Source organism: Pleurodeles waltl, chromosome 1_1 (genome assembly GCF_031143425.1).
Source record: "Pleurodeles waltl isolate 20211129_DDA chromosome 1_1, aPleWal1.hap1.20221129, whole genome shotgun sequence".
NCBI lineage: Eukaryota > Metazoa > Chordata > Amphibia > Caudata > Salamandridae > Pleurodeles > Pleurodeles waltl.
In genome coordinates this window covers 825952923-825967035 of record NC_090436.1, presented here as the reverse complement: position 1 = coordinate 825967035, position 14113 = coordinate 825952923, and the positions used below count along the sequence as shown (strand labels likewise).

Sequence of the window (14113 nt, the reverse complement as noted above, 5' to 3'; positions counted from 1 at the left end):
TAACAGTAAAACTTTACCGTCTCAGGAACTGTAACATATTTTTCACGTCTCATTGTGGTTCATCTCACCCACCCCCCGAGTTATTTGGCTCACTAAGGGACGTGCGTTTAAACACTTTCATAGCAGCCACAAGCCTGTTCGGTATAAATTATTCTTTTCGGCATAATCTGTGCCGATTAACCATCAGGTTTTACATCTTTATCTTCACTGCTCTCTGGGATCATTTATACGGCATTTACTGTATGTGTTAAACAATGAGTCTAATTGTTGAGGCCATGCCAGCTGAGTTCTGACTTCTAATAGTTTTTTTCTTATGTTTCCTTTCCGCAGGAGGCATGTGTTCTATCTAGTGCATCAGTTGGAGACTTCACCATCGCCCAGCTCAGGAGGACCTGCAGCAACTGGCAGCGGGGATGGAACATTGAATAGCCCTCACCCTACCGGGCCCACTGCCTTCCCAAAAACTCAGGCCATGGATGTTGATGTGCAGCGATATTCCCATAGACGTTGCTATTCTCAAGAGATCAAACGTCCAAAGCGGGCTCCTGCCCAGCTCTCACCATCCTCTGAAGCAGAGCTTGGGTTCATTGATAGTATGCTGTCAACCTGTAGAAACACCGAACAGGTCAGGTTTGCCGCTGCATACAAAAAATGGCTGGTCACTTTTATAGGACAATGAGATATGCTGGTTTACTGGGGAAGTATTAGAGGCTTAATATATAGTGCAATAGACCCATGTGCTTAGAGTGGCAAATCATGGATAAAAGTTGATAGCCATGATTTTCTTGCCTTTTCCCCTTTAAACCATAGTCGAACGCTGAAAAACTGAGAAAGCCCCATATTATCTTTGATTACAATCAACGGGAACCAAAGTAGCTTGCGTTATTTTGAAGGGTGAGAAAGAAGTAATTTTTTTAGCGAACTCTTCAGGTGTGCTTTGTCATGTCCATCTTTTAGCACTTTCATCGACTGATTATTCCAGTCTGTCATGAAAGGAGCTGCACGTTTACAGCGTGTTGATCTGAGCCATATAGCTCATATGAAGACTATCTCTATGAATTTGGAGATACTTAATCTTCTCAGTATTGTTAAAATTAGTTCACAAAAAATAGGAATGCTGGTGGAGGGACAAATGCAACTTACTGGACCAAGATGGGACTTTGTGATCGTTCAGTGTTTTGAAGGCGACCATTATGAAGTCCTATGTAAGAGGCTTGTTGGACAGTACTGGACGTGGTAACGGAAGCAAGGGCCTGGTGGATCTGTGCTGATAGGGCCATTTAGTACCGTGAAGTAGCACAGTATTGCTGAATGTATCCACTTCATATGCTCGGAAGAAGCAAAGATTGCGTCAGCGGTGGACATTACGCAGCGAACCTCTGTCTATCTTATTTCCTCTTTTGCCTCGTAAGAAATATTGTAGACATGTGGTCATATGGGTACTGCATGGCATATTGATGTTTACACATGTTTGTGCACACTGAAAAGCTTTGTACAAGTTTGGTAAAGCAAACAGTGCTGCAAGGAAGAATTTTTGACAACTGGAACAAAGTGTTTCTTCATTGTTACAATTTATTACTGAGTTTTAAAGATACTTGATACACGTTATTTCCAGCAGTTCGGCTGCTTTTTTTTTTTTTTTTAAACACCTGAATCATGGTCATTGATTTTTTTTTTTTTACTTTTAATCAGCGTTGTTGCTTTGATTTCTGTTACCCTTTGATTGTAACAGCACCATGTGCTGATTATGATTTCTACGAAGAAACCTCAGAATTTGTGAGAGATGTCAGTTGAAGGCACCGTAGTGGGGCACTGAGTAGGCATATAAGGTATGTGCTTGTTAGTGTTTGAGTGCTCATGTATTGTGAGTGGGCGGTGAACGGGAACTGGCGGATTATGTTATCACAATCTGCAAATCACGTCTTCCTGTAACGATCAAATATGTAGTGTCACTATTTCATGGTGGGCAATGACAGCGGAAAAAGGCTCCGCATCCAGACTTGATGTAGGCAAGGCAAAACCCTGAGAAGCTAGCCTCCCTTAACCTGCTTCTGCACAGTAAAGGGTTCTGGTGAACATGGAAACATCTGGGGTTCCAAATCTTTAAACACATACATGGCCTATATTCTCAGACTGAAGCACCTTTCCGAGGCTTGTAAATTACACTTCAAAAAAACATCTAGTTAGAGAGAGTAGCATTAACGTATATATCAATACAATCCTCCATTCAGAGTGCGGATCGCGACTCCGTCCAGCACTGTGATTTTTATGAGCACTGCTCTTAATGTAATATGTTTTTAAGTATCAATTGGAAGTAGATTAGTGCTTAGGGTGGAATTGTTATTCCACTCGTGTTTCGAGCTAGTGGTTCTTAATGTGCAGAAAATGCTAATAAGCACTGCTAGGGGTATTAAGTAACACACTAGCGGCCATTTCCTATAGTTCGGGGTCAGAACACTAATAGGATGAGTGAGTACCTTTGGCAGCCAGATTTTCTGCTGTTCCTTTTTACCGTTTTTATTTTGTGACAAAAGTAACTTTCAGACTAAATCGAACTCTGGTTCCTAGTAACTTCCTGCTTGTGAGAGCGCCTAAAGCCTGTTTGCCAGTGAGTTTATACATACCGTGCGTTTTCAGTTTCCCTTTCTACTTGCGAGAAATGAAGTTCAGATAGTGCGCTGAGCTTTGAAATGAAAGGAAGGTTTTATTCTGCACCCAGGTTTTGTGTACCCACTCCTACTGATCTTGGTGACCTAATAGTTGGTGATACACGAGACTGATTGATAGTTCTATCTGCATTTGATAGTGCCTCGTGCATTCTGTTTTTGTCGTTGATTACATTCTTTAAAGTTGCCCATCCAACACAGTTACTGAAACAAGAAGCAAAGTAGTGGTCTCGCACCTCCCAGTTCGTGGCAGATGTCTTCTTTTCCACAGGAGTGCTCAGACCATATTTGACACTTACTTGCCTACAGATTTTAAGATCCCTTGCAGTCACGTCTTTGTAGAAGATATTACAATGTTTTGCACAATTTAAGTAACACATTTAGATTGTTGTTTAAAAGAGCCGGATACCGGCACCTGCCCACGTCCGGTGTTGAACGGTCTCTAATTCAATATGCATATAGTGTAACTGTGTAGATGATTAACACGGGCTCTATCCATTTGAGCCAAATGTCGCTCTGGATCTTGTGTTATGTATATTACAAAACAATGTTCATGCTAATCCACACTTCATCTTACGTTCATTAAACCTACTCCTGTTAGTGTTTGCACTCGTTTTAGTCAGGTTGTTGTTTTTCTGGAGATTTGGGATGTTCAGAAAATCAAGGTTTTGTCTATTAAAATACATGCAACACATTGCACTGGAAGGATAATAGCAAATATACATTTGTTGTAAAAATAAGAGGCCAGCGATTATTTGTGAAATAATCTATTTTAGCACTGTTATGTAGGTACTTAGCTAATACTTTTTTAGTTGACAAAAAAGTGTATTTTATGGTTAGCATATTTCTGCAAATATTCTTGTTTATCTAGCTTCGTTTAAAAAAAACAAAATGAAGGATGTTTAGATAGGTAGTGCGAGGTGATATGAGGCGGATACATGAACTGACAATAAAAACTTCCACTGACAAAGTGTAGACAATACCTTGTTCAAAAAATCCCTGTCATACTTGAAGCCCAATTCGGCACATATTTTCTAATGAGCAGTTCATCCACACTGGCGACACTTTCTACTAAACTTCAGTGTACATATAAAATGACCAGTTCAAATTAATTATCTTCAAGGTCTAAATTTCCTTAGTTATCAAACATGCAGGTAAAGTTGCCTGCATGTTGGTTGAGAAGGTAAGGCCCCACGATTTATTAGCATTTTCCATGTTCTCTGTAGGATCTGACCAGCTTGGATGACCTCGGATGATGACCTTCTGTGTTTTGTTGCGGGTACCAGGTTCCTAGAAGTTAGGCTAGCCCACACCCACCATGCTAGATAAGACAGTGCTGAAAATGCCTTTCAGTAAAATGAGGTAATTTTCACTCTCAGCATTAGAAGATTAAGTAGCTTAATTCTGAATGGCGTGAGAGTTGACCCTAAGGTGCTGAACTTGTTGTTGCAAGTGATATTAGCATGTTATTATACAAGGTTGTGTGTCACAGTGTTCTAAACCTTATACTTAAAGCCTAGATCTCTTAACTCCGATTTTAAATGTGTTTAGAAGCTCTAGATTTTATTCAGTCTAAACATTTCTAAACAAAAAACACATTATTTTAAGAAATAAGCCTGACTTCATTAAAAAGAAATGGAAGGGGTTAATGTACAGTGAATTTCTTTGAACATGGCAAGAGCTTACACTGTATCCCATCACAGTATCACACGTTCTAATATAAATACATTTCCCAACAGTCTTCTGCTAGAAGTGCCAATGGTGCTTTCGAGTGGCGGTCTGAACAGGGTATAAATTACTATTAAGTTATATGAGCATGTTTAATTACCAAGAGAAAGAAGGTATATACTCTTTTAAAATTGTAAAACCACCCTGGCTAGAATGACATTAAATAAGTGACGTTAACACCTGATATCTAATTGCTTCATTACCTATTTTTTAGTGCTGGATTTTGACAGCACAGCAGTAAACATACCTATTGCTAATAATTTACAGATTGGGCTCTGTGTATGTCCCTTTCAGCCAATGGCTTTCTTCGGCCAGCTGCTTTCTGCCATTTGCTTCAGACTTCATCAATCACCAGTCTATGGGAGTATCCATCTCTCACTTAATGGTAACCCTCCACCAAAACACAAGCAATATAAGCGTCTTGAGCGAAACAGGAATGAAATTCATTGCATGTACAGATCTAGCAGGCAGCGAGGATCTTCTGCTGCAGAGGAATTTCAGCAGACAATACCATCCTTTAAAGATAGACCTAGCATCCTACCACCGGATATAAAAAATCTGTAAGTGTGTGTGCATGTATTTAGAACTTTATTTAGAACGTATAAGGTCACTTATTTTTATCTGTTAAGCAAGTAGAAAGTAGCAAGTCGTAGTTCTTAAATATATAAAATGATTTGCAATAGCGAGTTACAGATTGATGAGAGAATATGCCGAATATTTTGACTAGTTGTATTTTGATATTGTCATTAATGGCTGCAATGTGTTTAATCATATAAATAATTCAAAGGTACTATTTATTGGGTCAATTGTGCAATTTCCCAGTTGTAATCGAAACAGTGTATTTGACTGAACATTTAACTTAAGCGACGTTAAAATACTGTGATTGAGAAAAGCATTATGGGACACAAAATTGACATTTCACAGTCAGTGCACACCAACCTATTGTGAAAGTTCTAGAAAAGATGCTATTTTAATACTAAAACATCAGTGTCCTTATATAATTTATACTTGTAATATTTTGGAAAAGCGACTATCACTGAGGCAATCATTTCACAGAAAATGTATAGATCAATGCGTGCATACACTTACACATCATTTGGGAGGTGTATAATCTTTTTCCTTATTTATAAAAATCTTGATGCATACTTAAATGGAAATGCATGTTTTTTTCGTGTCTTCCTTTTAAGTGTCTGTTTTTCCTTAACCATATGTGTAAGAAGTAGTCGTACAGCAGAAAATACATCTGCATAAAATTAGTGAAGTTAATAGTTTTTTTTTCCTTTTGGCATGTGTACTTTTCTCCGCACACTGATACATTCGAGACATTCCATCCACTTTTCCACCCTTTGTGCACCTCTGGGCAATGGTTTAAGTGGGAAGAAAAAGGTGGCAGAGCCCTAAAATGTGTGTGATCGAAGCCTTTACATAAGGTGTGATCTATATAATTAAAGCATATGAAACAACATTCAGTGTTTGACAGATTCATAAATAGGAACTCATTGAACAAAGCATGCTCCCGAGCAGCAGGATATTTTGAATAGGACGTTTATCCAGGGCCAAATGCATACAAAACTTGAGAAGGTAATATCAAATTGGCATTAATTACATTGGGTATTCAGTTGAAATTAAAAAATGTTTTAACCTCCTGGAACACCAATGGTAACAGTAGCCACCTGTCAATCAGTCCCCGTGTCACAAAAGGGACTTCTGGTGACATTGCATTGCAACACTAGCATGTAACAGGCCGGAGGTTTGGGTTTTTTCTTCAGTTGGTGAATGACACAAATATAAGGGCCATTTGGGCCTTGTCCAATGTCCATTTGTTTCCATTGTTAGGGCCCGGCCATGGCAGACCCTGGCCACTTAGAGCCCTGCCTTTGAGGTCTGGTTACTTTGTGTGTAGGATTGGAATAAAAATGTAGTAAATGCGCTGGAAAGGTTTTTGACTAGTAATAGTTACAGGAGCGTTGGGTGTTCACTTCATTTGCTTGCCAACTCCAGTGAGAACACCTACTCAATGCCACAAATTGGGAAGATTCATCATATTCAACATAACATCTGTGAAAGTAAATCTCGGTATGTAAAAAATGTGCTTGTGGAGTGTTCCACTCTTCAGTCTTCACTCAAATCTTTTTTGAACAATGGAAATATTTTGAGTATTGTTTGAAGTATTTCGTTAAAACAGAATGTTTGACGAGCAATGTCCTAAAACTAAGATTTACTTTTGGGATGTTACAGTTTAAGATAAAGTTTGAGCATGGATTAAAAACCGATTAGCAGCTTTGACACAAGATGGAATCAGACAATGTATAGGAATAAGCAATAGGTGGAGTATAACATCTGAACATTGAAACAAACCAAGATAAACATGACTGGTTAAACAATGTCGCACATTTTGCATTATATGCATGTTTTTATATTGTATGGTACCATGCAGTCTCAGTTCATTCAGTTGTGGTATAACATTCCTACATTTCTCGTTATAGAAGCCAGAGCATTTTTACAACATTTCTAAGCTTCCTTAATTTGAAACTAAGTGTAGCTCCCTAATTAAGATCTGTATTGCACATACATTTTAACACTTAATTCATATATAGTTGTCACCTGAGTTTGAACTCCTTGTGTAGTATTTGTTTCGCTTTGACAATATGAGTAAACTATAGTAGGAATCAATTTAAGGTAAAACGTTTTTGATAATTATCACCATCTGATAGGTAACAGGTAAGGATGAATTCATAGGCCTTTTGTGAACGGAAGGCAGAGGCCTGACCATAACTGCTACTTGACAATTCTTTTCCTTTCTAAGATATTTCAAACGTAGCTTTAGTGCTGCCAGTGCAGGGAGAGAGCCATAGGCTAGCACACATTCTAGCTTTTTTCTAAATTGCGTAACAGACAACATTTTCAAAATCAAACATATGACCTCAGCTCGGCAGTTACTCCTCAGCACCAATTCTGTTTTTCTTTAATCTAGAAAATGGGATTTAAAATGGCTTTATAAGATCCAGGAAATTTTAAGAGCCCAAGTCGAATTACATGTGTGTTTTCTATCACTGGCACAAAAGAGTAGTGTGCAGAGATATGATATGTAAGAACCACGCTTGTCTTAACCAACTCACTCATAATCAGTGGGTTGTCTATTCTAACTAAATGTTTCTATACCTACTCGTTTTAATAAACACTTTCACACATGCGGTTTGCAGCACTGCATTAAAGCCAGTTGACACAAACCTAATTTCTACTGCCTTTACCCCCCAAAAAAAATTGAACACAACATCCAATATTTGTATATTACTGATCATGCAGACCGATTTTAGCAAGATTTTAAACACCAGTATGCAGTAACATTGGCTTAAACTTACAAATAAAAATGGATTTTGGTTCACAAGGACCCTAACTCGGGATCCATGCATATGACCTGACTAATTTTCTGGATTTTGAAGCATTAGTGCTTGTTTCCAAAGATGACTTATAATTGTGTTGGAGAGACACTTTGCTGTGACTCAACCCAGTCATGCAGTGCCACATGAACTATTTTGTGTTTGCATGCTCAAGTTAAATGGGAAGTGGACAACCTCCCAGCCCTTATGTCTGTAATTAAACTCTAAAAGGATGCCTATCACTGCCTTCATTTCGATCTTTGTAGCTTGCAGATGAGCCATCCAAATGAGATATTTACAACAAGGCCTAAATACATGGAACAAGAAACTACAAAGGTTTTTGCCTCCCACGGAGCTATTGTTACTTTAGCTTTTCGTGCAAAAAATAGGCATTCTTGTCCTGTTCCTAGTTTACCTATGGTCTCTGCAGTACATTTTACACATGTCAAGATACACTTGAAAACCAAGATGAGTCCAATCGGTAAGGACAGTATGGTATGATGCATGAAATGGCAGATTCATTTTTTTGGAAAATAAGTATCCAAAGGACGTTTGGAAGTTTAGAAAGATAAAGAATAAATAGTGGAGGGGACAACACTCAGGCCTGCTTCAATCTATTATCTATTTATTTCCTGGTTCTGTACTGGGGCCTACCTCCCCAAACCACTGTAGCCCATGTCACAGAATGGAAATATCTTAGAATTGAACATCTTTGTTAAATGCCACTACTATTTGCTCTTTGTTCATATGGACTTCTGGGATAAATGATATAGTGTAAAGCACCAATTTATAGACCCCCCAGATGCATACTATTCCCTCCACTGCCATTACATTTGCTACCATTACCCCAACAACATTATTTTCCTTTGTGCCATTATTTCTAGTAGTATATTTTACTATATTTTACCTCTTTGTACATTATCTAGTAAGCCTAAATGTATAATTCATGTTGCCATTATCTCAACACCTTCTCCTTGTTATGGCCTTTACCCCATCACTAGTTTTGAAGCCTTAGCACTCTATCTCCCGAGAAAATGTTTTGGGTTTTTTTATATGTTAATTAAAATATATTTTTATTTAATTTAAAATAATTTGACCATACCATAATCCTATTGCTGCCTGTACATTTAACCTAAACTGTGAATTTAATACGTTTCAAATTATTTTTTGCCCCATAGCCTAACACTATCTTTTACAAATAAATAGTCACATTTATGTTTTGTAAATAAGTTAATTCCAATGCTAACCTAATTCAAAAGCATAGCCATTAAATCCTTAAATATTTAAATTAGTTCACCTACTTTTAGGCAATATGGTACCTTACCCCTAAAGCTAGACCCCTCAAATACAATCCTTGTTTAATTAATTGTATTTAAAATATATGATTCAATTCTATTGAATTGTTTAAATAACTTTAATTTGCTTTCTAAAACCAAGAACGTCTTAACCATCATGTTGTCCCTAACTGCATCAATAGTTATTTTTTTTACCAATTAAGCTTTTAATTGAATTATAATTAATTTATTAGATGTTTAAAATATATTTTTTCAATCTTGGTACCGAAACTTTAATACTACTCCAAAGCATAAACCCCACAATGGTAATTATTTCACTGCATATCCTATGTAAATGCGGGAAGCAGTACTGTGGTGAAGTAGGTGTATGTTCCTCCAAAAAACCTGTATGTACATTTATTTTTCAGAATGGTGCTAAAAAAATGGACATGTTGCTCTGGGTTTAGGAATAATAAAGATTTTTGAGAAACTCCACTATATAGTACATAGATAGTCCCTCTTACATTTAGCACCTCACGTGGTGTCTGGTAGGCACCATATATAAATTCTAGCATTGTTAATATTTATCACTTTCATTGTTTGTAGCAGTCGACATTGTTCACATATACCCGTAGTGCCCAATTTAGTGTATGTTTATCTCCCATTGTCCAAGTGTTTTCTTAGGAGTTTGCTACCACTATGGACTACTGACACAGTTTAAACGATTTGTTGTGCAGGGCTCTTAATCCAGTAGGGAAAATCTTACTTCCTTCTGTAATTCAACACCAGAATCCCAGATCTGTTTAACACTGTTTAGTACAATGTGAGCTACGGATGGCAAATAAAGCAAAACAATAGTCTGTGCATCTGCATCGGTTGCCTGGGCAGATTGAACCTGACTAATATCTAAAGCAAACATTTTTGATAGCTTCTCCTTCCCAATGCATGTCTAGCACGGCACCCCGTATTAACATTTGAGTTAACATCTATCTGTGCAAAAGGAACCCTTCAGACTAAAGTAAATCCTCAAGTGCGCTAAGCGCAAATGAATGCTGGTGTTTGAGCCATTAAAACCAAGATATCTGCCCGTGTTTGGGAAACCACGTGCCACTTAATGCACACCTGAACAGGTGCGACCCGTCCTTTAGAGCGGAGGGGCTACCCACCCACCCCCCCCCCCCCCCCCCCCCCCCACCTTTTGCCCCATGAAGAGTTTCTGTCAGGCTGAACAAAGGTCAGCTTAACAGACACTCTTTATGTTCAGGTCAAGCAGCAAGGAGCAGACATGCGCGATTTGCGCAGACTCCTGGCTGCTTGAGCTGAACTTTGCTGGGCTGAAAAGGTCACAGCTCCTGTGGGCGTGACCTCCTTGGCTCAGCAATGGTGCCTTGAGGCCCTCCCCCGGGTGACGAGGGAAGCGTCACCCATTGACTTTGACATGGGTGCTTCAGGTTTAGGCCCTGAAGTGCCCAGGGCGAGTGTTAATCAGTGACACCTCATCACAGAGTGGGGTGGGGTCAGCAGTCTCACTGACCCCATCCCACTCTGTGACGAAGTTGGGACTGCTGCCTTCCCTCATTGGCTGACCTAAGGTCAGCCAGCGAGGGAAGGCAGCAGTCCCAAACCTCCTGTGACCAAGGCCCTAGGTAAGTGTGTGTGTGTGTGTGATCTTCTTAAATTAATGTTTGGTGCATGTTTGAATGTTGATGAGTGTAAATGGATGTGCGTGTGTGTGTGAAAGAATGAGTGCAAGTGTGCTGCCCGCCCCCCTCCCTCCTAAAACTGCTGGCCGCCACTGCACCTGAACCAATGACTACAAATCTTATTCCAGCAGCGATATCGGTTACCCATGCCTTTGACCTGGGGCACACTGGGAAGATTGTACCCGTGATAATGATGTTGTTCGTATTCTTCAATTTAAAAAAATAAGTTTATCTAGTCATAAATTAAATAGGTTTTGCAGTGTGGATACATGAAGGATTCAATTTGAGTGGGCGAGAAGCTTAGCGTTGTCAAAAGCATATTTCCTTTCTTTAGGCTTACGTTTTACTTTAATCTCCACTTTTGAAAACTTGTGAAGTCATACATTTTTGTAATGTGCATGGTACGCGCACACCAAGTTCACCTTGGCTGTCTGTTCTACAAATCCAGACAATTGGAAATGAGGGACCCAACTGCTTATTGCAAGTGCCTTCCTCGACTACCATAATTTTCCTGCACCAGCATGGCAGACCATGCACCTGTCACATGAAGCACACTTTGCTTCAGCACTTTGTAAGCCCTTGCAGGGAGGCTGACACGTGTAGATTGTGAGGGATCTATAGCGCTCTGCTCTCACGACAGTCCACAAGCTTTAACGTGATCAAATCATTGTTTTCAGAGGCGGCTACTTAATGTTTAGTTTTATATAAACCTTTATTGTTCTCATCTTAGATATGCTGATAAACCAAAGGTGAGTATCTGATCACATTACCAAAGAACACAAATCTGAAGGCCTTTAAGTTGCTGTTGCGTGTTCCCTTGTAGTTACAGATTGTAGGCAGCAGAAAATGATCAATTTGAAGTTTGCTTATTAAATTATGTATTTTAATTAGATTGAGTAAAGGTCAGAATAATGGCATGCTAACCAGAGTGCAGCCCCGCCAAAGACAAATCAGGGACACTTGTGTATTTGCATCATAAAGAATATTAAAAATGAAATGCTCTTCAATTGTACATCGTGGGTATCTAGTTGTGGTTTTGTTCGACTTCGCTTAGCAATGCTATTCACATGGCTACTTCCCCTTAACTGTTTTAAGGGCGCTGGTTAACAAGTCTTTAATCAAAAGAGCAGCATCAAGGAGATGAAAGCATGCAGTGGATTAATGTTGAATGCTGCCACGTAGCCTCAGTACCGCAGAATGTTTTCAGTGGCGTATATTTTAAGATCAGACTGAGAAACCCAACATGACGTTCTTGCGGGTATCTCTATTTCTACTTAAAAATACTTTTCCTTCCGTGTTGCAAGTTGTCTGCGATCCCACAAATGGTTCTGGCAAACATAACCTTAGTAATTAGGTATCCATAAATAATCAAGTTCTCCAACATTTTCTCATAATGTTGTCATTAAGTTAATTTGGTCCCACACATACAATAAAAAATGTCCTCTTACCCAATCCAAGAAAACACAAGAGTAATCAGAAAAGGCAAGAACGAACAAAGTAAAAATGGAAACTGCAGTAGTAGGTCAAACTCTGGAATCTCAGAACTTCAGTAGTTTTTTAAATATAGAATATCTCTGTCAAATCACTTGGCGTATAAATCTAATGCTTCTAATTTCGCCTTGAATTCTTTCCCCGCGGAACATCAGTTTCCCAGTCTAAAGCATATTGCTACACAACTAAAAACTTCAACTCAAAAGCGCATTTTGTAGTCATAAATATCTAGAATCTTCAGAGATATAGATAGATAGATCATCTGGTAGCAAGGTTTACACACTGTAGGACTTTGCAGCGACGGCTCGACCTGTCTACTCTCTAACTTGTTTGAATATGGCAAGTTAATTCTTGTCTGCTGACCCCACTGCCATAATTAGGAGGTAGGGAACAACCTTTGTTTCAGGTACATTGGGGTTGTGCCACGTGGGTGATTATTGTAGTCTTTAGTTTCCACAGTTCTGTATCAATGGTGATATGGTCTTAAACATTCATATAAAATACAGCTCTAGCTGGAGCGTTCTGCTGCATGCTACACCTTAACATTACATTTTGATGTGCCTGCCAACGAGGAGTTCTCAATAATTTTTTACTTTTGCAGTTACTCTGGCAATAGTTGTTCTCTTCTTAACTGATAGCAGATTTGCTGATTTTTCCAATATTTTAAGACAGTAGTCCATAGACAATCCGGGATTGCGTGTAGCCCCCAAAGGATTTCAGCTGTGGTCTGCGTGTAGCCCCCAAAGGATTTCAGCTGTGGTCGTACTGGAATTTCAGTTTTTCTGATCTTGAAACACCTTTAGTTGGTAATATTATTTTTCAGCCAATGATCAGTGCCAGACCAGATATACTCTATCTTTATACAGTCGGGCCATACTTTTTTCCATCCACTCCTGGAAGTTAGAAAATACTTAGGCTACTCTTGCCCTCGCCGAAAAAAGATCCTTCAGTAGGTGAAGTGCCAATTGCATGTCTTTGTCATAGTTCTGAAATATAACATCCAATTCCAGCAACAGATGATTCAGAGGTTGACCATCTATATTAAGGGTAAAAAGGAAAGGCAAGACCTTTATTTGCAGACTCATGATCAACCACTACTCTTAAGTTCTTATTGGACCAGAAAGATTTTAGCCATTGTCTGGTCTTATATGGCACCCCACCACATCACCTTTAATAATACTGTTCTTTGGGTGGCTCAGGGTGTGAAACGCATCTGAGTAGTCTAGTCTTAATTGCATAAAGGCTAATCTTAGCAAGAAAAAACTGATGGCCTCACTTAGTGACTGTTTCGTCTATTTTTGGGCACCCTGTCTCTGCTTTAAAACCTCTCTAAACATAAATACCAAATCTTCAATACAGTGAAATGTGAATACTGATGATAATTGTTAACCCTTAATGAGAGTCTTGTTGAAATATTTTCTTTCGTCTTTCTGGTGCATTTATACTGTTTCAAAATATTGGAAGGCGATATTACATCATACAGATGTTAAGGAAAGCAAACCGCATGGGTATAGCACATAGCACGGCTAAACATCTTTCTATCAAAGACAGGAGTCATGTATTGACACTTCAGTTCTTGGTGAACGTGTTGTATTCTTTACATACACTTGAGTGGCTGTGGTCCAGCCTCCTTCAGCCAATTGCTTCTTTGACTTTGGAGGCTTCAGTCTTTTGTTTGAGATACTGTCAATCCCATCTTGGATTAGCCCACAGGAGTTTTTTTTTTGTCTCACCTTCTTTGTATCGGCTGTTTTGGTGTATTAATCTGTTCCAAGTGAAATTTGTGGGGGACTGTTTTGCATTTGAAAGGTACCCTCTGTCATTTTATATATGGTCTCCTGAAAGTAATACTTTTTATATTCTTTTGCCCT

The 14113-nt window shown here is 38.9% G+C and overlaps 1 protein-coding gene across 1 annotated transcript in view; it reads left to right on the top strand.

The window, feature by feature from the left end:
- PTAR1 (protein prenyltransferase alpha subunit repeat containing 1) overlaps positions 1 to 5545 on the top strand; it is a 208060-nt gene extending 202515 nt beyond the window's left edge. Inside the window, exon 7 of the mRNA XM_069228803.1 lies at positions 331 to 5545. Coding sequence (XP_069084904.1) covers positions 331 to 679 — 349 coding nt within the window. The 3' untranslated portion in view covers positions 680 to 5545. The remainder of the gene's footprint in view (positions 1 to 330) is intronic.
- The last annotated feature ends 8568 nt before the right edge of the window (positions 5546 to 14113 follow it).